Source organism: Aphelocoma coerulescens (assembly GCF_041296385.1).
Source record: "Aphelocoma coerulescens isolate FSJ_1873_10779 chromosome Z unlocalized genomic scaffold, UR_Acoe_1.0 ChrZ, whole genome shotgun sequence".
Classification (NCBI taxonomy): domain Eukaryota; kingdom Metazoa; phylum Chordata; class Aves; order Passeriformes; family Corvidae; genus Aphelocoma; species Aphelocoma coerulescens.
Window position 1 is genome coordinate 34583785 of NW_027184085.1, and position 21942 is coordinate 34605726.

General features: G+C 38.4%; 1 protein-coding gene across 9 annotated transcripts in view; it reads right to left on the reverse strand.

Moving 5' to 3' along the window:
- Nucleotides 1–21942, reverse strand: part of PIP5K1B (phosphatidylinositol-4-phosphate 5-kinase type 1 beta) — a 102466-nt gene that overhangs the window by 31870 nt on the left and 48654 nt on the right. For all 9 annotated transcript variants that reach the window (XM_069000867.1, XM_069000865.1, XM_069000868.1 and 6 more), the window contains 4 exons: nt 17220–17350; nt 6848–6965; nt 4019–4171; nt 1961–2260 (listed from right to left, as the gene is read on the reverse strand). In XM_069000867.1, coding sequence (XP_068856968.1) covers nt 1961–2260; nt 4019–4171; nt 6848–6965; nt 17220–17350 — 702 coding nt within the window. The remainder of the gene's footprint in view (nt 1–1960; nt 2261–4018; nt 4172–6847; nt 6966–17219; nt 17351–21942) is intronic.

The following is a 21942-nucleotide window of genomic DNA, read 5'->3' on the forward strand; positions in this document are numbered from 1 at the left end:
AGGTAATTTTTTATATACATATAACCTTCAGTGTATGTATATACATATATCTACAGATACACACATACACTTTACTGTGTATATGTGTATTTACATAAATACACTGATTACTATAGGATAATTTTCTTCTTTACTTTTAGTACTTTTAAAATTTAGCTGGGCCCTTAAAAATTCTAGACAAACTTTAGAGTTGTTAACTTAAGATTATACACTGAAAAGAATTATATTAGATCAGCACTCAAGTAACATGTAGCAGGAATTTTCCCAGACTTTCAAAGAACCAGTAAGAGTCCCTTTGTATATAACAATTAAATGATTGATTTTTGTTTTTACTTTTCAGTCCAGCTCCCTCTTTTAGATTCTCTTTATTATTTCCAATACAATGGACTCCCCAGGCTTTGACTGGGTAAGTAACCTTGGACAAGTAGGGATGCACAGAAAGGCATCCAGATCCCCAGATGCGACATTCTGATGCATTCTGTGTCATCACACATGGTAGGAGCTCAGGAAATACTCACTGCAAGAGGCTACAGAAAGAACAATGTGTGGTGTCAGATAAATGTCTCATACTGAATATGCAGCTGAACATTAGGTCACACAGCTTTACAAACCAATCACAAGGCATTGCAGACTTCTGTGATAGTTAAACAAAAAATTCTATTCATGTGCAAAAACAATGCTTTCCATCTTGTACCACAGGTGGCAGTGAACAACAAACTCTGATATTCAGGGTATCTCTTCTATGTGGTGATTTCAGGCTATCCATTTTGCTTTTTGATTATGAAATTCTTAAGATTTCCCTCAGACAAAGCAGATTTTTTCTCTCCACAACCCCGTGAACCCTGGGAAGCTAGGGAGATCTAGAGTCTCCCTTTTCCTACTTTATATTTTCTTACCCATGCTACAGGAAGAAAAAAACCAACCTGTTTTACAGCAATTCTCTCTGTCCATAACAGGAACTGATTCCATTCACCAAGGTCCTCTCAAAGAGCAATGATAGGTATCCCTCTTTTGCCTTGAAAATATTATGTGGACAGTACTACTTTTCAGCTGAGGAAGAAATTACCTTGGTCTAGAAATAAGACTGCTGCCACTAGGCCTGCCTTCCCATTCCTAGCTTACCAAGAGACATGTTCACAGCAGCTCTACATACAGTTTATCATACACAGCAATGGCTCCACAGTGCTAATTATGCCTAGAGTAAAAATTAATTAAAATCTCCAATTTAATGGAAATAATCATCATCATCATATTAAATCTACTAGACTTCATTCCTAGGTATTGTCACAGATGGATCAGTATAATCCTGGATGTACAGAGAAATAGAGGGATAGCCCTCTATAATACAGGATGTATGCTGGGGTACACTGAGCACAGTACAGCCACCTGGTTTTGAAAGAGGTGATTGTCACACTACACTCAGCATCAGTGCAGCCTCACCTTTTCTCTGGACTGCGTGCCGTTTTTGGCTCTACAGCGTAAGGAGGATATAAAATATTAGAATGTGTCCAAAGTAAAGCAACGAAGATGGTGAAAGGACTACAAGGCATGACTTTTGAAGAGCAGAGGACAATATTATGTTTGAGGCAGGGAGAAAGGGTGGTGCTGATTGTTGGTGCCTGGTGATGGGATGCAAGGGAACGGCTTAAAGCTGCATTCGGGAAGTTCAGAGTGTATATAAGAAAAAATTCTTCAGTGAAATGGTGGTCAAGCACTGGAACAAGATCCCCAGTGAGGGAAGTGCTCATAGTACCAAGTCTGTTGGTGTTCAAGAAGTATATGGACATTCTATTCTATGACTATGATCTCAGATCACAGTAGCTTAATTAAAATACTTCATCAGCGTTCTGACATCCATAGTTATCCCTCATTAAATAGTATGGAAAACAGATGGAGGTTAAACAACATATACTGAGGAAATTTAGAGCAGAGGTGAACATGGAAGTCAATTTGTACTCACTCGACAATCCCGCTGTAGTGTTTTCATTAGTGCACTGTGTGTTTCAGAGTCAAAATACAACCCTTCATGCATATCTTGCAGGAAATCCAGGTCTTTGAATGTAGGATTGGACTTCTCCCTCTCTTTTCTTGATGCTCTCCGTTTGTACGTGGAACCTTTCAAGTCATATGTGAAATGCATTTTCAAGGCTCGTGGCAAAACATTGTTCATGACAACAATTCTAATATTAATGCCTCCTGACTGAACACAGTACAGCCCATAAAATTTGGGAAGAAGAGTCCTTGGATTCTGATTCAGATTCTAAAACAAAAAAGAGATTTTTAAATATGTCTATTTTCAATGATCTTCCATACTTAAGAAAGGGGTTTTTTTTAATAGCAAAGGACATTAACAAACATGAAGAAAATTGTGTATGTTTTCTTATTCAGTATAGTTTCTTCAACCAGTTGATTATCTTTGTAGGTTTCTATTTCAGAAAGCTAGCATGGGCACTGCCTTTTTGCCAGGAACTTATAAAGGCCAAGACCAGAGCAGTAACTATATTTATACCAGGTTTCTCTTTCTTGCAGAAAAGAGCTGACTAGGCCAAACTTAAATGCATGCCAAAGACCTAATTTATTCTTTTTGACCTGAACAACCTTTGAATTTTACCTGCTGGAAGGAGTTTGGGTCAAATGCAGTTCTCATTATCTTGACTTGGATTCTGAAAAACAGAACCCCTCTCTCCATGAGGCTTTACAGACTCAGGGTTAGTGCCAAATGACTAAGTTATTTCGAAAGGAATGTGAGGTCATAATAGAACCACAACTGACCATCAGAACCACAACTGACCATAAGAACAGAAAAGTGTGAAATAATCCAAATTCCACAACAAGCAAAATAAATTAGGTAGGAGAGGATAACAGAGGTGAGAGAGAAAATCCTCCTTCTGAATAAAACTATTCTCAGTCTTTGGCATGAAAAAGAAAGAAGGGGAAACACTATTTCAGGTCTTACATGATTACTAAGTCACAACATACAACTATCAGAAGAAAGTACTTTCACAGAAATAATCACAGGAATTTTATACTTTGGAAAGCATTGCATAGTAGTGAGAATAAAGTTCCCCAGAAACAATACAAACTGGCCTTACATGTATTTGTAATAACTCAAACTTATGCTGAGCAGATTATCATAATTAGAAACAACAAAAAAGTACCTGCCACCATTGTCCTTTTTGATGTGTCAGTACACACCTTTTTTTTTTTTTTTACACACACAGTGAATCCATGTTACTTTAGTGCAATAATGACAACATTCCTCATTTTTAGTATAAGTGAGAGGGTAATTTTTCAAGTATTTACTTCAGAAAACAAAGCAAGAAAAGAAAGTCAGTCACAGGTCTAATAATACAAAATCCCACATACCACCCAGAAGAATCTCTGTTCATACATATGAGTGGCTCTTCTTAAGAAAGAAAATTAATTAAATTCTACTTACTTTTTAATCAATGGTTTTCCCTTCTGATGACACACAAAACTCAATACAATGGACTTAGAATTAGTCCTCAAGAAGCTCCATTTAAAAGTTAAGTTTTGAACAAATTACATGGATAAAAATATCTTTTACATCATTGCTTTTACACATGAGAAATGGAAATTAGAAGTAGTTGGAAACAAAAGTGAAACTGACCGGTCTAGTTTCTTTGTCCACTCTGAGTGAAATGCAGAGGGTAGACAAACACAAAATGGAGAAAAAAACTGAATTAGAAATTTAGAAACCTTATTCTGTTACTAGCTTATTAGAAGCAAAGTTTGGTATCAAATCAGGTGATGACATTCAGCTTCATCTTGAATGCTAAAAGAGCACCAATTCTTATCTTAAATATATTCTTGATTTATATCTATTCTTTCCGTTAGGTGTGTAGGGCATGAAGTAGAAAGGCAGGTAAAAATGTAAAAAATATTACAAAAAATACAGATAAACCCAGTGAAATATTACAAGACAAATGAAACAATCTTCAGAAGTGTGACATGAAACAGGAAAAATAGAGGTAAAATACAGTCTTCAATTGCTTACCATATAATAACCTGGCAAGAGCTTCTGAAGAAACTCAGCCTCTTTGTGTTGAACTGTTTTGATGATGAATTCGTCACCACTAGTTACAAAAAACAACGACCCACTGGCACCTGGGTTGGATAATTCAATTAAAGGTTCACTGCAGATTGAGTACTGGAAGAGAAAAAAATTGTTTTTCACTGCCAATGCATGCATTACCCAAACACAAGTTTAATATGAAGAACTGTAAGTTCAAATAGGCACAAGAGAATCATGTAGCAATACTACTGCTGCTGTACAGCAAGCTGGTTCACAGAAATTTGGCTAAGGTTTGGCAGGCCACTCTGCCCAGGACATGCTGCACAATCATGGAAGAGCAGGTGGCAGCTGAGCAGACGATCCCTCTTCATGTCCCACTGCAACCGGTGAACTTTCCTTTGGAGTGAAGCCAGTGGTTGAGGTGGAAGTAGTTGATTCTCATGCTGTCAGCACAGCAAATTCCCGAGTCAAAAACTTTGAGAAGATATTTTCATTGCAACTGTTTGCTTTTCATATCCATTTTTGAAGGAAACAGGTACAAGATGGTAGAAAAATAAACTGGGAGTAGAGGTTTCTCATTATAGACAAATAGGCCAATCCTATCCTGTGAAACTGGTATTGAAAGAAGTCTACCCACCAAATACTGCTATATAAAGGGCCCAGCTAGTTTTGACTGGACACGTCTGAAAGTCAAATCAAAACCATAAAGTAAGAAAATCCCCAGGAGCCTGACAACTGAGTATTTATTAGCAAGAAGTTTCCCTGCAAAATGACAGTACTCCATGAGGTTTCCAGTGACAATTTAATTCTACCTGCTGTTCCAATGTATTTAAGCTTGTTATGCAGTCTGACTCCTACAGTGCATTACCACTCATCCTCCTTGGAAAATGTGAAGCTCTAAATCTTTGAGCTTTGTCACTTCAAATTAACGGTGTAAACTCACATATGCTTGCTGTAATTTCTACTCTTCTTATTTTACTTCCGATGCCCTTCAGCCACAGCTGGACAATCATTTACTACTACCCACATACCACTCGTGTGTTTTGCTGTGCCAAGAGAAAAAAGAATCTGCAACAAGTTTTCTTTACTGGGAATTTCCCTCAGGGCATAGCCTTTTTGTAGTTAAACTGGCTGTCACAAATCTTACAGCATGCAGTCTTTCTATAAGCTTTAACTTCTGCTACTGCAAAGGCTTCCTTAGATGGAAAAGAAGTTGCAGGTGATAACAGCTTTACTCTAGGAAGCACAGTCTTTTTAGCATCTGGCAACACAGCCCACATACTTCATCTTTTGCCAAGTCCATAAAAAGAGATAAGATAAATAACACATTACATAATGACATTACTGTCACACATGATGTCCTTGTCTCTAAACTGGAGAGGCATAGATTCGATAAATGGATCACTCAGTGGATAAGGAATCGGTCATACTCTAAGAGTTGGCGGTCAATGGAAGGAAGAAATTCCTCACCCTGAGGATGGTGAGGCACTGGAATATGTGGCCTAGAGAAATTGTGGATGCCCCATCCCCAGAAGTGTTCAATACCAGGCTGGATGGGGCTTTGAGCCACCTGGTCTAGTGGAAGGTGTCCCTGCCCATGGCAGCAAAGTTGGAACTCAATTATCTTTAAGCCTCTTCCAATCTAAACCATTCTATGACTCTATGATTTATAAAATTCCCAAACAACTTTATTTCCTTGTTACTACCATTTATAATTCAAATTAATTATCTTTTTTTATATCTAACTATGGTCATGAGGACTAGTAATACAAAATCCATACACAGCACTAAAGAATTAAAATAAGACACCCACATTAAGACACCCACATTCAACCTGAGTAAAAGCAAAAACAGCTAAGTTTTGCTGTCAGGCTTATTGTCCATATAGGAAAAAAAATCCATTATAGCATACTTGAACACAACAGAAACAATATATTTAGTAGTATATTAAGTAATGTTTCAGCACCATTTAATCAATTTTTCTTTTTTATTTGCCCAAGCCCTTTCAAATTCTTATGGTTTTAAAGAAGCCATTATCAATAATGGAACAAAAAGATTTTAAAACTCATTCAAAAAAGTGCACAATAAAACTCTGACATATAAAGTTGCTAATTTGTACCAGGACTCTGATTTCTTGGGTGACCCTCCATGAAACAAACTGGATATAGGGCAAACATCTAGAAGACAATCCAGCTTTGCATTCACGCTACCTGTCCAAAAGCAGAACTACAGGAGAAATAAAATAGTGAATACTTGTCCTAGCACTGTACAAAGTGGTTCCAGCAAGCAAAGCCTGCTTTTACTATGTCAGCAAATTCGTAATTTTTTTTTCTCATGTAAACCACTGAACACTGTGAAAGACTAAGTGTTCAGTTTATGAAATAGAACAAAGGAGATATTAGAAAATGCTTCATTTTTAGTCTGCCATTTTTAGTCTCAAAGCTAGACTGGAACATTTGCAGACATCACTCATAATGAAGTGCATAAGTAACACAAATAACACAGAACTACTTAATTAGAACTGAATCGACAAAAGTCCTGAAACGACTGATTATAACTTCTCTAGAAGAATTTTCTGAATGGCATGGATGTTGCTTTAGTCAATTAACAAAGCAGGTTTTTTACACTAATCGTCTCAAAGACAAAGAATTAAAATTTCTGTAAACATTAAAAATATTCACTAGTTATATACCCCTCCACACACAAAATTTCTTACTGAGTTGGGCACCGTTTAAGAATCCTTTTCTGCCACAATAAAACTAGCATGCTTTATAATCATTTGTAACTCAAAGGAAAACTGCAGGCTCTTACCAAATAGTCATCAGGCTTGATACCAAAAAGTTCTCTGAAATAGCGGAAGGCAAGAGGTGCATATGTCTTAAATCTGAAGTCAGGGTAATGATGAGCAGGGGTAAGATTGCTCCCTTCACTGAAAACAAAAACAAAAACCAAACCAAATTACTGAGCAATTATTAGCAGCTACTTTTACTGTGAAACTGCCTAACTTGACTGTTTGCTGCTGAGAAAAGAGCATATATGCAGATAAACCCTTGTATCATCATTAATCACTGTAATAGAAATGACTGTGAGAGACAGAGCCAGCAAATTCCTTTTTCTTGCCTTAAAGGAACTTATTTTCACCACCTGTATGCATTTGCATAAAGATCATGTTTAAACCTGAACAGGACAAAGTCTGCATTTCAGAAGTCCAGGGCAGAGACTGCCACTCCCAAGTATTGAAAACTCTTGTGTCATGGTCTCTGTGCTCAAGATGGCTCCGACCACAGTGTCTCCCACCAGCCCTTTCTCTGTTTGTAAGCAGCAGATCCAGCAGGGCAGCTCCCCTGGTAGGCTCACTTCCCAGCTGTGTTGGGAAGCTATCTTCACACACTCCAGGAATCTCCTGGACTGCCTCCTCTCCACTGTGTTGAATTTCCAGCAGACATCTGGCAGGTTAAAATTTCCCATGATTTCATGACAATCATGAAACATCAGCCAGCTGATCGTAGAATAGTTCATCCACCTCCTCATCCTGGTTGGGTGGTCTATATCAGACTCCCACCAGGATACCTGCCTTTTTGGTTTTCCCCCTCATTGTCACCCATAGGCACTCAACCTTCTCATCACTATCCTTGAGCTCTGTACAGTCAAAACACTTCCTAATGTACAGAGCCACCTCACCACCTCTCCTTCCTTGCCTGTCCCTTCTGAAGGGCTTGTAGCCATCCAGTGCAGCACTCTGGTCATCACACCATGTTCCTGTGGTGGTGAATATGTCATAGCTTTCCTGCTACCCTATGGCTTCTAGCTCCTTCTGTTCATTACCTGTACTCTTTAGCTCTTTTCCTTGTTTTATATTTATCATCTCATTGTATTTTTAGGCTGATTTACAAAAGTCTTGAGACGAACACTATATTTAAGCTAAAGGAAAACATCAGCGGCAAAATGCTGCTAGATTTCAAAAAAAGCCCCAAACCTGCTCGTGAATTCATTTATGATGGAAACCTCGAGAGAGGGCTTTTAAGCAGAGGAGTGAAGTTCTACACTATGATTTCAAAACAAACAAGAACACCTTTCAGACAGATTTTTGATAATGAAATCAGCCAGATAGAAACTTCCTAACACAGTTCTGAGTATTAAAAAGCAGGCCTTTATTACAGCTTGCTGGTCTCTCGGGGGACCCTTCCTCCATTTGAGTGCCCTGAGCATCGAGTGAACAGTTTTTATCGTACACACTGATTACTTACTCTTTCACTATCCCTGCTTACTTCACTTTATTTGACATAATCACTCCCCTTACCAGAAGTCCTTATGTGATTCTTTGGGGTCTGTCTTCAATGTCCAGTGTCATTTCTATGTGGCTGTTCCTTGACCCCTGCTTTTGAGTAAGTGCAATATCGTTGTTTTGCATAACTTCTACTGTCAGCCTTGCAGAGCTGAGCTGATTTCCTGCTTGTGTTTAGCATGACTTCTGTTTGCCTAAGCTGCATCCTTTATCTATTTCTCCAGAGTTGTCCTGTTGTGTTCTACTGTCCTTGATAAGAGCAAATGTTGTTCTGTTCTACTGTCCTTATCAGTTTGGCGCATCTCTAAACGGCTTGATAAATAGATAAATACAAAATCCAAGACTTGACACAGTAGTTGAAGTCAGCTTTTCCAGCACTTCTCTACTCACGTACGCTAATTAAATTATTCAGAAATGTGGAATATTGCCATTATGCCTGGCAAAAAGAATATCCAAAGGACACTAAAAAGGCTACAAATTCACACAGATATGAAAAGCAATAAATGTTAAGCAACATTCCTGAAAAAGACTAAATTAAATATAATTAAATAATTACAGAGGTTTCATCCTGTACAATTAATACTTGTTACATGGACTTGCCACCTTTCATTAACAATAATAGTTTGATGACAGAAGCCTATCAACCCACCTAGCAGCCCCTGCATGCACACTGCCAAACCCCCACAAAACCAAACTGTTTCTGTGACAGCAGGTGAACAATCTTTCTCAGGCTCCAGAAATGTGTAAGACTTCAGACTCTTGAATAAGAGACATAAGGAGGAAAAAAACCAGACAGATTTCTGTCGTGAATTCACACATAAAAAGATGGTTGTGGATGACCAACCATACAAACAAAGACAATAGAACACTGCTGCTTCTTGGAGTGCTAAACCCTACAGGTAATAGTGAAGGTTACCTAGTCCTAATGAACTCTTCTGATCACTTTATGTCTACTGCAGTACAATTCCAAGGTATCAAAATCAAATCCACATATGCTTTATTGTTCCATTATAGAGCCAAAAGACGGATGTCAGTAGGATACAAGCTAAAGATGGTAGTTTTTCTTTACTGTTAAGATATGCTCATTCATGCCCATTCATAAGGCCTTTCAGCTGCTCAGAACACTGCCAGATTTGTCTGACATTAAGTTTTTTATAGCTGGTTGTGACTCATTGAATTTTTGTGCAATATGAGGATGCCCCAGTGGTCATACAGCTACACTGGGAACCTGGGGTCATACTTGTAAATGCATTTAATTGTCATAAGATGGGAAAAAGAACAGAATAGTGTTTTCTACTGAAGTATCACATAATTGTCAGGGAATATAAAGCATCTAAACATTTTTATAAAGTTCTACCTTTCAGTACTAAATACTTTTATAAATCTGTTTCCTCCAGGCATAACTCGAAAGCTTCTCCTGTGAAAGCATATCAGCAAATAGATGACATGTCCTTACTATACCAGAACATGTACTGTCACTTCACTAAGGTGAGATGAAGGTAGGAGGTTTGCTATGACAGTAGCACTGCTCTGAGCCATTTGCTAAGCGCATGTGGAGTAAAATGACCAATGCTGGCTCAGCAGGTGTACAGTAATGCATAGCAAGGGGAGATTTATTGTAAAACAGAACAATTATTTTGGAACAGCTTCTACACAGAGGGCAATTCCATGTATTTAGAACATATCAGATTACTTTTCTACAGATATAACAGTCAATTTAACTATGCAGACGAATTTTTTTATTCTTTATAAAATCATCTTTAAGAAATACCTTATATTTAAGGTCTACAGAGTATTTTATCATACCCTACTGTTTCTGTTAATCGTATTAATTCATTTCAGCTTCACTACCTAATAGAATAGTTTACTGATCCCAACAGTAAGCTCTTCTGTAACTTATGAAGCAAGCTTGACACAAATTTAAGATTTCTTGTTAGTACTCTGGAAAATAGTTTCTAAGGTTTTCTTGATGGTATTTTTAATAGAAAAAGCACCCTCACTTCCAGTAATTTCCTACAGTAATGGAAACCTTTCAAATTTCTTATCAATTTGAAGTTCATATGACAAATATGAATGGAGTATGGTCTTGCTCTTGCTGGAAAACGACAAACTCCACTGTACAGAATGCTTTATGTAATTACATCCCTACCCTATTTAGAATTATTCACATTCCACTCTATTAGCTATTGAAAGAATGTACTCGGCGGTTTCTCTCCACATTTTCTTGATGCATTTTACAGTTTTGCTTTCGTGGAATTAAAGTGTATGTGCAAAGCACTACATATAACGATTTTTAATCAGTCTAGGGAGTTTCATGGGGATGATTATGTCTTTGAAGTTGAACAAGAAAAATGCCCATGATCTATTGACAAAAAATTAAATCTGCAAAATGGTGCTTTGGACATAACAGAAAGGGGGTAACCATATAATTTTCGTCTCAGCTAGTTTACCAGGTCTACCACAAAAACAAAGATAAAGACTTTTAAAATGAGTTCTGATTCTGGCAAACTTGAGGAATTCAAGACTTTCTATATGAGCTGTGACAACAAAATACAGGCTTTGGAAAGATTAGGGAACAATTGTAACTTATGAGGTATTTCAATAACCTTAGCTGTTAGACCACACAAAAGAAAAAGATTTGTAGGCAGACTAAAGAAGAGAGACTAAGCTTCAAATGCAAGTTTGGTTTAATACTTAAATTGTAATTTTTTTTTTTTTTTTTTAAATCAAGCACACCTAGAAATGGCAGTATGTGCATCTTAGCCTGTCACATTGTAAATACTGAGAGTGGATTAAAAGCATAGGTGGTGCAGTATCAAACTAAAAGTGAACTAAAACGAATTACATTTTTAATAGTCAACCCCATGGCTTGCAAAACTTTGCTAAACAAGACATTCAGATACATTTCTTGGCAGCTTTTCTTTGCTGCGGCCTCACCCTGGTAGGATGTACTCAGGAGATATCACACCTATCTGAAGGAGCAGAGAGCCAGCTGCATATCTTGGTAGCAAGCCTTCATTCTGAGGATTGCTAAAAGGCTCTGATGGAGCTGTTAACAAAAGAATTAAGTCTGTAGTTGTGACCCCATGTATAACTTTCTCATGTATACTGTAAAAAACCTGAAGAGGAGGAACACCTCAGGTCTTTCAGTGAAAGCAACTCTTTTCCAGATTGTAAAAATCAAAATAAAATGTCTGAACTTAAATGCTCCCAACATTAAAAACTAAAATGATCTAATTTCAGTTTCATTGCTGTTGGATACAGCTGCTTTTTAAAAATTCATCAAAATGTGTTTCAGCTCTAAAAACTGTATCAAACAAACACACGCTGCAGGTCAGGTAGTGCTTTGGTATACTCCTTTCCTGTATGTAATTTCAGGAAAGTATAATTTCCCACGTGATGGAAGTAGGTATCATGGTTATCTGTACAAATAGGTGTGTCTGTGTTTTTTTCATACTGTGGGATAAAGTCCATTGGTAATACCCTTTTTTCTCACATTTTCCTAAACTTTCAGTCACCAAACTTTCAGTCACCTAAGCAGTTCCCTGCAAAGCAGCTTTGAAATACAACTAGGAATAGTAAACAACTTTAAAACAAGCCAAGCCAATCATATCTATGTAACAGCTGAATACAGAAGCATTTACTTACGATGACGAAGATATGACTATTTCATAACCAACTGGAAATGCTATTAAAATGTAGGATCTCAGAGTACTTGAAAAGTAGTTCAAGTATGTCTACATAACCATATAACTATCCAGGTAATCAGAGGTTTACCAATAATTTGTTGGTAACAGAAGTAGCTGAGTCCAGTAATTCATAACAGGTTTTTAGCTTTTGTTGCCAAAGTATGCCCATTTCTAATACTTGTTTTTCATCCTCCTCTCTGTGCTATCACTCAACTCACAAACTGTAAAAACCTTGTCAGAACATGAGTTCTGTGCAGCTCTGCAACCAAAGTATCAAAGAAGAGCAGCAGCATATCAAAATATTCAGGTCACTTTATCGGCCTTGTGAAACCGCCCACTGGAAACACATATCATGGTCTAAGTTACACAACTCTTGCTAGTGTGAACATTTAAATACTAGTCACACTGAACCTGCAGAGCATTCTATACCACAAATACACTCCTTAGTCCATCAGCTAACCTGTGATACAGATTTGGTACAAAGATATTTCCAAGGGTAAGTATCATTTTTCCTCAATCAGTCCTCAAAAACATACTAGAAAGCAGTACACTTCAGTTTTGGATGTAGGGTAGAACCCAGACTGGCCATATGTCAAAGTACTTTCTTAGTACTTTTTGATTACTTATTTGAGCAGTTATTCAAATACTATCACAATAAGCTTTTGACATTAAAGAGCAGAAAGTACTGAATAATCTTTCATTAGCGTCACAAGAAAGCAATTTGTAAATGAACCAGTTCAGTACACAAACTGTAGCTGCAGAGTGCTTACAGGTCATCGGCATCTAACACTTCCCAGCTCAATTAGAAACCACAGCAACTGTTCTCAATATGCAGGGTCTAGACCCCTCAGTAAAAGTGTATTAGCAAGGGAAGTACGTAAGATTGACTAACAAGTTGCTGCAAAAAAGGTCAAACTCAACAGCTGTGCTTAGAAGCAGCCTCCATCTAAGACAACAAAAAAATGCCAGCTGAAACTAACCATCTTGCTTAAAACACTCTGCATTTCTGAAGCTTCATAGCCAATATTAGCTGATATAATGGAGCAGCTTCTGTTTGGCTTCTCAATCATCACCACAGAAAATGCACCTCCTTCTATGTCTGCTGGAAGAGCTTAACAAGCTGCCTACACTGCCACTTTACAAACAGCTGCACATCCCCATGGCCCAGTGACCAGCTTGAGCCACCACTATCTGCCAGAGCTAGGCTTACAGATGAGCAACGAGCTGTTCTAACCATGGCCATCTCATCGGGAGCCAGTGCCACAGCCCAGTCAAAGGGCTGACAAAATATTGCTGCAGCCACATTGTACTAACTACTAACTAGAAGCAAATTGTGCCACTGGGAACTGGTTCCAGCCAAGGAAGACAGGGGCACAAACATGCCCCACACAGCTCAGTCATAGGACAGAGCATAGAGCACATGCAGGATGAACTCTCCCACTGAACCCTTCCCCCACTGTTGCAGCAGTACCAACACTGCAGTAAGCACCTTTGTTTCTGGATTTCCAAAGCAGAGTTGAAAAGCCAGAAAAGAGGTTACTTGGAGTGGTTTCCCTTCATTCAATGGAGAAATATTCTATTTCACTCTGTAGGTGGAGACTTCAGACTCTGTCTTCAGAATCATGTGGCTCAGTGCAGGGTTCATTTTGTTTCTCCATCCTAGGAGCATATTTGCATAGTACCAATTTAACTCTATCTGGAAGGTGGTTCTCAATGAGCACCATTATAGCAGCTTCCAGTAATACCTCATTTTCCAAAAGTAACATGTTATACGAACTCCTGGGGAGCTTGAAGAGAAAGGGATGAAAGGTCCTCCACCACTACAATGTGCAAATGAAGGCAAGCACCTTTGCAATTCAAATCCACCCACTGTACAGAGACACCTGTACTTCACTCAAAGTCACTTCCAGAAATAAACACCTAAATTAATCTGGGCTAAACAACGACCAATTTAACACAGTTACAAAGTAACTCTAGACCAGGAGTAACCTGCAATCCAGGGAGTTACTCCTGATTTACATCAGTAGTTCCTACGATATGTAGAGCAGTTATGTTCAGATCTGACCTAACCACTTTTTCCCCTGGCATTTTTCTCCTGTCTTAATGAATCCTGAACACTTCAGTATGACTACTGAAGCAGAGACACAGGCTGAGGGGTTATTTCAGGGTCTGAGAGGTATGCAGAGACTATTTATCCTCTTCAACCAATAAAATTCATAAACAAGTGTTGACTATTTCCCCCTAATTATAGAAGGGCAGATATAACACTCTTCTGCTCACTGCTGCCAAGGCTGCATTGCATTTCTACTACCTTAGGTCTATCTTACCACTACGACCACAACTGTGCTCCTGCTGCTATCAAAGCAGGTGGTGCCTATGACTGAAAAAATCTTCTCACCTCGCTGCCAGACACAGGTGAGACAGGGAAAACATGGGAGGAAGGTGGAGTAGGACACCATGCTAAGAGGCAGGCTGCTGTGAAGTTGCCACAATGAAGGGAAAGTTCAGCTGATAGCCAGTTTGAAGTTGCAGCTGCATTATTTGTGCCCAAAGCAAGTGGAAAAATACTGCACCTTGCTGGGTAAGCACCTGTTTCAGTACCACTCTTGCTGCACTCTTAGGCTCTCCTTCAGCTGCAAACTTCTGCAGAAAGTTTACCCACCCTCAGCTTGCTCCAGGGTACTCCCAGGTAGAGGTCAACCCACTTCACCTGCTGGTGTAACTAATTTCCACTAACTGCTTTCAGCCCAGACCAATCCAAAGGGAACAAAAAAAAAGTCATTACAGTAATTACTTTTAACAGTGCTGCCATCACATGTAGGTACCCCCCTATGAAAAAATGAAGAGCAGCTGAGGTGCACCTTGGGAGTGCAGCCCTAGCTGTAAAGAATGTGTAACCTTTGTTTTTTACTTCCAACATGGGTAATGAAGCTTCCTATTCATGTGACTCAGGACCAAACCTCATAATGCCATCATGAAACAACATCCCAATACTCTCAACCAGCAAGAAAGAATCATGTATTAATTTTGTGCAATCCTAAATTATTACAATTTATGCACAGTAATACACCTCTGGTTGAATATATTTTAGATAAATAAAAGTGCATGTTACATTGAGACATAGCAGGATTTGAAATTTGAAATTTCTGTGCATCAGCATAAGAAATCAAGTGTCCTGGGAGGTTGCTACAGATAGTCAACATTGTCAACAAGTGCTCTTTATGAAGAGGCTCTTTGTTACAGTCAAGATTACTCACTATGCTATATACTGCTTACTACCTAGCTATGCAAAAAAAATCACAAACCCCAAAACTACACTGCTTTGGCCATTACTTTTATTTGTCTAATTTTACCCAAAATATTTCGTTTTTATAGGAAACTGTCCGGAAAGATTTAGCACCACTCTCGCTGCACTGTTAGGTTCTCCTTCAGCTGCAAACTTCTGCAAAAAGTTTTCTCAACCTCATCTTGCTCTTACTAAAGCTTTTCTATTCAATTTTACATTAGTGCACTCAGTCTCTTCCTTCTGCCTTTTGATTTTGCTTCAGGCCAGAAGGGATGACTCCCAGCTCTTCCTTTAATACCAATAGAAAAAAAGGAAATCCCATTTCTGTGTGTACATACATGTGAGTCTCACAGCAAAGAAGGCACATGCAATGACATGGACTACAAACTGTTTTATTTTACTTGTTGCTTTAAAACTAAGTTTAAAAAGAAAGAGAGTAGATGCTCTTTCTCAAACCATGCTATGTAATAAAACAGTTTTAGCATGTAGGTTCCATTTAGTTTCCATGAACAAAACTGATATAGCAAACATACCATCCAGTGATGGAAGCCTCCATCACTGTCATAGGCAGACATTTTTCTAACCAATAAAAACTTTTTTGCATTATGTGCAAATTTCTTACCTGTAAGTTGGATTTTTTAAACAAAATTTTGTGATTATAGTGTATATGAAAACACATGCATATAGTTAACTTCTCTATATCTACCTAATCTACAAGAGAAAGACTACTAATCTGTGCACAAACCCTATGATTAACGCCAAAACAAGGATATGAAAACTCTCAACTCCTAGGAAATAGAGAATGTAATGTAAAAGCTTCATTTCACAAAAGAATTTTTTTTTTTCTGAAGGATATCCCAGTTCAATGAAAACCAGAAGTCAAATCAAGGAAATTTACATTTATACCAAAATTTAAAATTACAAAATTTAAATTTACCAAAATTTAAAGAGCCTGCAATTACTTTGTACATTGTTAATTTAACTTGGTTTAGTGACACCAGTAAATATTAAGGATTATAAATTACTCAGAACACCTTATGAAGTAGCATTCAAACTGCACATGAACAAAACTTGGAAAAACTGATAGAAATCATTCCCAAATGCAGGAAATAATACATATATAGCATATACTTACTGAAATGACTGTACTTAATCAATTCTGAGAACCCAGACAGCACTCAACAGAGTAAGTCATCCTGGTTGTGAAATACATTTCTCCTAAACCTTCTTCATCTCTTGCTAGCATACGTAACTCGGAAACGGTATATGACACTGTACTTCATCTTCTGAACACTAAAAATCAGTATGACCTTGATTTCCCTTATCAGCATAACTGTATTGCTACAATTTCTTATACCATCAACTTGGCAGTGATACAAGCTGAGGTAGCAAAGCAGTAAAGGTGCACAACCTGTAATCAGCATAGCCTGTAGGAGCTGAGTGTTCTCACAGACTGGAATCCTGGATAGAATTTTATAGTGTAAATAAAATGCAGTGTTGTAGTATAAATTATTATACTTCAAGTGGCAGGACTTGAATTTCCATAAATTTTTAAACACCCTCAACAATATATCAAGTATTATTTTTAGAAAATAAACCACAACTAAACAAACGTAAATGCTGGATCCACAAATCACTTCAAATTCTAATTGACAACTCCTCCAATTGAAAGTGTAAAAATTACTTTCCCTCTCTACAAATGGTAAGTCTCAAATCTTCAGATGAACTGTGACCTTTCCACTTCTCTCCCTACCTTCATTTTCAATGACAACATGAAGACCAGATAATTTTCAAGTTTCATGTGTTATACTTACTCTAACACAATTTTGTTAGAACTGGAGAACAAACCTGGTTCAAAATATCTAGTTGAGAGTTTAATTATTAAATTCTACTGAAGAAAAAATTGAACATGCTTGTTCTTACCTTGGTAGGAAGACACTTTCCACTACATAGAAGTCTTGCATAAGAACATCTCTGTCTGGTTTTGATGTAAGGTTTCCTACCGTGTATCCTATTCCCAACTGGATAGCACCTTTAATAGCTGAGGATGCAGTCTGTGCAGAAAGTAAGAATTCAAGCATGAGTTTGCTAAAAGCAGACTTCTGCTCTTTATCAGTAATATTACAGCTAAACTCTTTGAACATTTTTGTAATAACAACACCCTGTCATCTTTACATCCTAGACCCCAGTGAAATAAGTGCTTTTTAATTAAAATATTTAAAAGAATCACTATTGTAGCAAAGTCTACAAAAAATAAATTCTCTGGTTTTACAAACTGAAACTTTTCAAATTGCTCAAATAACTTAGACATGGGCTTCTAACTCAGTATACAACCACAGAATAGCAGGTTGGAAGGGACCTCCGGAAGTTCAACTTTTCTTTACAAAAGCATGATTTAGACAAGGTAGCCAAGCACCCTGTCAAGCCAAATCTCAAAAATGCTCCATGTTGGGGAATCCACCAGTTCTGGGGAGATTATTCCACTGGCTGATTGTTTTCACTGTGAAATATTTCCACTTGAGTTCAAGTGGAATATCCCCAGGAGTAACTTTAACCCATTGTCCCTCATATTTTCCATGTGATCCCTTGTAAAAATAGAGTCTCTATGTTCTTTGTGGCCACCCTTTAAATACTGGAATGTGGCGGTAAGGGTTTCCCTCAACCTTCTTTTCTCAATGTTGAACAAACCCAACTCTCTCAGCCTCTCCTCACACATCAGGCTTCCGAGCCCTTTGATCATCTCTGTGGCCCTTTGGATCTTTTTCAGCCTGTCCAAATCTTTTTTGTATAGTGGGGACCAAAACTGACGACAGTATTCCAGGTGTGGCCTGTCAAACGCTGACAAGAATGGGACAATCTCTGCTGATGATGCCCTTGTGGATGCAGCCCCGGATCTCACTGGGTTCCTTTGCTGCAGCAGCACCCTGCTCACTCATACTGAGATTGTCGCTCACTGGGACTCCCAGGTCACTTTCCACAGAGCTGCTTCCCAGACTTGTGCTCCCAGCCTGTGGCTGCGCTCCTGGATTTGCTTTCCCAGTGTAAAACCTTATTACTTGTCCTTGTTGAACTTCATAAGGTTCTTCTTCGCCTGCTTTCCAGCCTACACACGTTTTCCTGCAGGTTGGCTCTCCCTTCCAAAGTGTCCACTCGATCCCTGAGTGATTTTAAGTGCTCTGGATGACCACTTATGAAGACATGAAACAGCACTGGGCCCAACATCAGTCCTGGGGGTCCCACTTGTGCCAGGCTGCCAGTTGGAAAAGGAGGCATTTACCCCCACTCTGGGTGCTGCCTGTGGGTCAGTTCCCCACCCCCTGCACGGGCAGCTTGTCCAGGCTGTTACACAACAGCTTCACCAGGAGGCTGTGAGAGACCACAGAGAAAGCCTTGCAGAAACACAGGTAGACAGTGTCCATGGCCTGCCCCACATCAGCCAAGCAGGTTACTTTGCTGTAGAAGGCAATCAGGTTTGTCAAGCACAATTTGACCTTGTGAACGAACCCATGCTGGCATTTCCTAATCATGTGCTTCATCTGACTTGTGATGGCTTCCAGGAGGATTCTTTCCATAACAGTTTCCTCTGCCTTAGTACTTACCTTCAGAATGCACAGCCAGACTCCAAACTTTGCACTGTGATCACTGCAGCCAAAGCCACCACTGAGTGAGATATTACAAAGCTGGTTTCCTTGGTTAGTGAGCAGCAAGTCCAGCTGTGCCTCATTCCTGGTTAACACATCTAACATTTGTAGGAGGAAGCAGTCCTCTATGCATTCCAGGAACTTGACAGATTTTGTGACCTGCTGTATTGCTCTACCAAGAATGTCTGGATAGTTGAAGTCTGTAAGACCCAGGATGTGTTCTCTAACAGTTGCTTAAGGGACCCTGCTTAAGTACTTCTTTGCCCTGATTGTCTTGGTTTGGAGGTGGGTAGCAGATGCCTAGTCTAAGATCCCCCTTGGAGACCTCCCTTCTGGTCTTGGCCCAGAGGCATTTGATAGGGCTCCCACAGTCACTGTAGTTGACTTCTATAAGTTCATGATTCACTTTAACCCAGAGCACAACTCCTCCTCCTCGACTTTCCTGCCTGCCTTCACAAAACCCATACCCATTTTTTGTGATCCTCTTGAGACATTTCCAATCTAATGGGACATTCAAATTGCTTTAGGAGTGTGAAGCAGCACGCATTATATTCTGAAAAAAAACAGTCACAAATTCCAGCTGATTGTACATGCATGCCAAGGCATCACAATGCAATCTTATGGCTTAAATGCTGATTGTAGATGCAAATGTATTTATTACATTCTGCCTAACAGTCAGTGCAAGAAGTGCATTGACTGTGGGGAATCCAGAGAAAAACGAAAGTGACAGGGAAAGCAAAATCTCTCCATAAAAATCTACCCTCATAAAGTGTAATGACTAAATTCAATGGCCAGAGCTTGCAGGACAGAGAAGGCTTCAAAATGACAGCATGAAATTGTGATACTATATATGTGTAAATTGAGACTATGCCTGAAACTTTCCCATGCTGAATAGACAATCGTGCTGCATGGATTAAAAAAATTGCAGAACTGAGTCAAAAATCAGAAACTAGTAAAAAAAGGAATTTTTAAGAAAAGATGGAAGAGGTGAACGAAGAAAAGCATTGGGGAGGGAAAGAAGTCTATAAGGAAGGGAGTATCTTCCCTTGCATGACCACCAGTTTGAAGACAATGTTTGTTCCCTGTTTATAGGTTTTTTCTCCTACCCACCAAACAAGCAAGAGACTAACAGTGGAAGCAAAGGACACCAGAAGTTCCATGATCAGAACCACTTTAGCACTAGAACAGAACCATTTCAGGAGTGGAAATTACATAAGAAGTGGTTTAAGTAAACAAAGCTACTCTTGTAATAGTTCTTGGAACAGCATACACTAGACAGGCTGCTTATTTTTAGAAAAGACAGAGATGTGTAGCTCTTAAATAATTAAGACTGCACACCAAGCAGAACTTATACCTGCATAGCAGTTTAGAACCAGCAATTTGGTGGGAAAAAACAACACTCCATTCTGAAAGTGCTACTTTGATTACTAAAAAGATTTGGCTTTGTGTCATAAGAAGAGTCACATTTTTCTTTCCTTGAAAGGCTTCTATTCATGAATGATTAATGCCCAACAAAAGCTGTAATTATGTAACTTTGATCAAACCAATACACATACAAATAGTTTCTGCTTCATTGCTGGATGCCCATCTTGTTCACTGCCACAGCAAGTGACTGTATCTGAAAGAACAGCATATAGTACAGTACAAGAGGACACGCCATTCCAAACAAACCCCAACAAAACCCACCAAACTTAAAAAAAACCCAAGAAAAGTAACCTGGCAATGTGTTTTCAAAAGGAAACCCCTGGATCATATTTCAAGCTCATAAAAATATCTGTAGTACTTTTTTCAAATTCAAAAGAAAACCTACAGACTTACAGTCTCTGGAGGGCAGAATGTAAGACACAGACCTTTCCTACAAGGTTACCTTCTTGTTAATTTCCTCTCCTATTCAAGAGTGTCATTAGTAACCACCCGTCATTTCTGCAGCAATCAAAGCAGTTGGTTTAGCAGAAAAGTAATGTTATGAAATAATGCAGAATACTTTAACAACTGCTTTGAAACAAATTGATAGCTACTACAGTGTGCTGAAGGCAACTGCTGGCCCAAAGTCAGCTCTTTGTCAATCACCACTAACACCAAAGGCTGGTCACCCAGTATCCCCTTAGCAACTGATAAGTATTTGTTTTCACAATCCATAAAATAAAAACAAAACAAGCCTTGGAATTTGTCTTTAAAACATCACTTGTCTTAATTTTTTTATATTATTATTATTAATATAATTATCATCATTAAATCCAAGTAAAAGATAAAAAAGCTCCTTCTCAAGCCTTAGGGAAAATGTTCTTGAAACATCCATTTTATTCCTACAAAAATGTATTTACTGGAAATTGCAAATGCAACTGGAAAAATGTAAGCCTCTTGTGAATTTTGCCTTACTTGGGCACCTCTTTCAATGCCCATGAAGGTAGCAAAATTTATTTTTCAAACCTAAGCCCCTTATTTACTTCAATTTGTCTTGAATACTCTCTTGCTGTACAGCAAACAATAAAATTCAGCAACCTTCTGTGCCATGGGTTTTTTCAGTCTTTTAGAGACTAAAATAAATTTTTCTTCCTATTAGCCTCATGAAGAGGTTCAGAAAATGGCCCTGAGACCATTTATCAGCTGTAATTGTAAAACTGATAGTGCACAGTGACAGTACAGTGACTCCCAGATCATTTAACCTATTATCAACCTTCTGAAGCTCAAGAAATATTAAGGGATGAGAATAACCAGCAGGATAAACAAGTTGATGTATTTTAGGTTATGAAAGTGATTGAATTTGTAGCAAATGGTGCACACTATGACAATTGTCTCTGTTATATAAAGGGCATAACAAAGCAAAACTTCTCTCATTCTCCTTTTGCTGTTTAGGATATTACTGTCTACTGCACAAGTGCTTTGATGATTTTATCCATGCATAAAAAACTTAAACTGTCTTCATTATGAAGAAACATACCTTTGCATCTTTTTGTCAATAGTAACTATATATTTTTTCTATATTTGTCATACAGCTTTGCAAA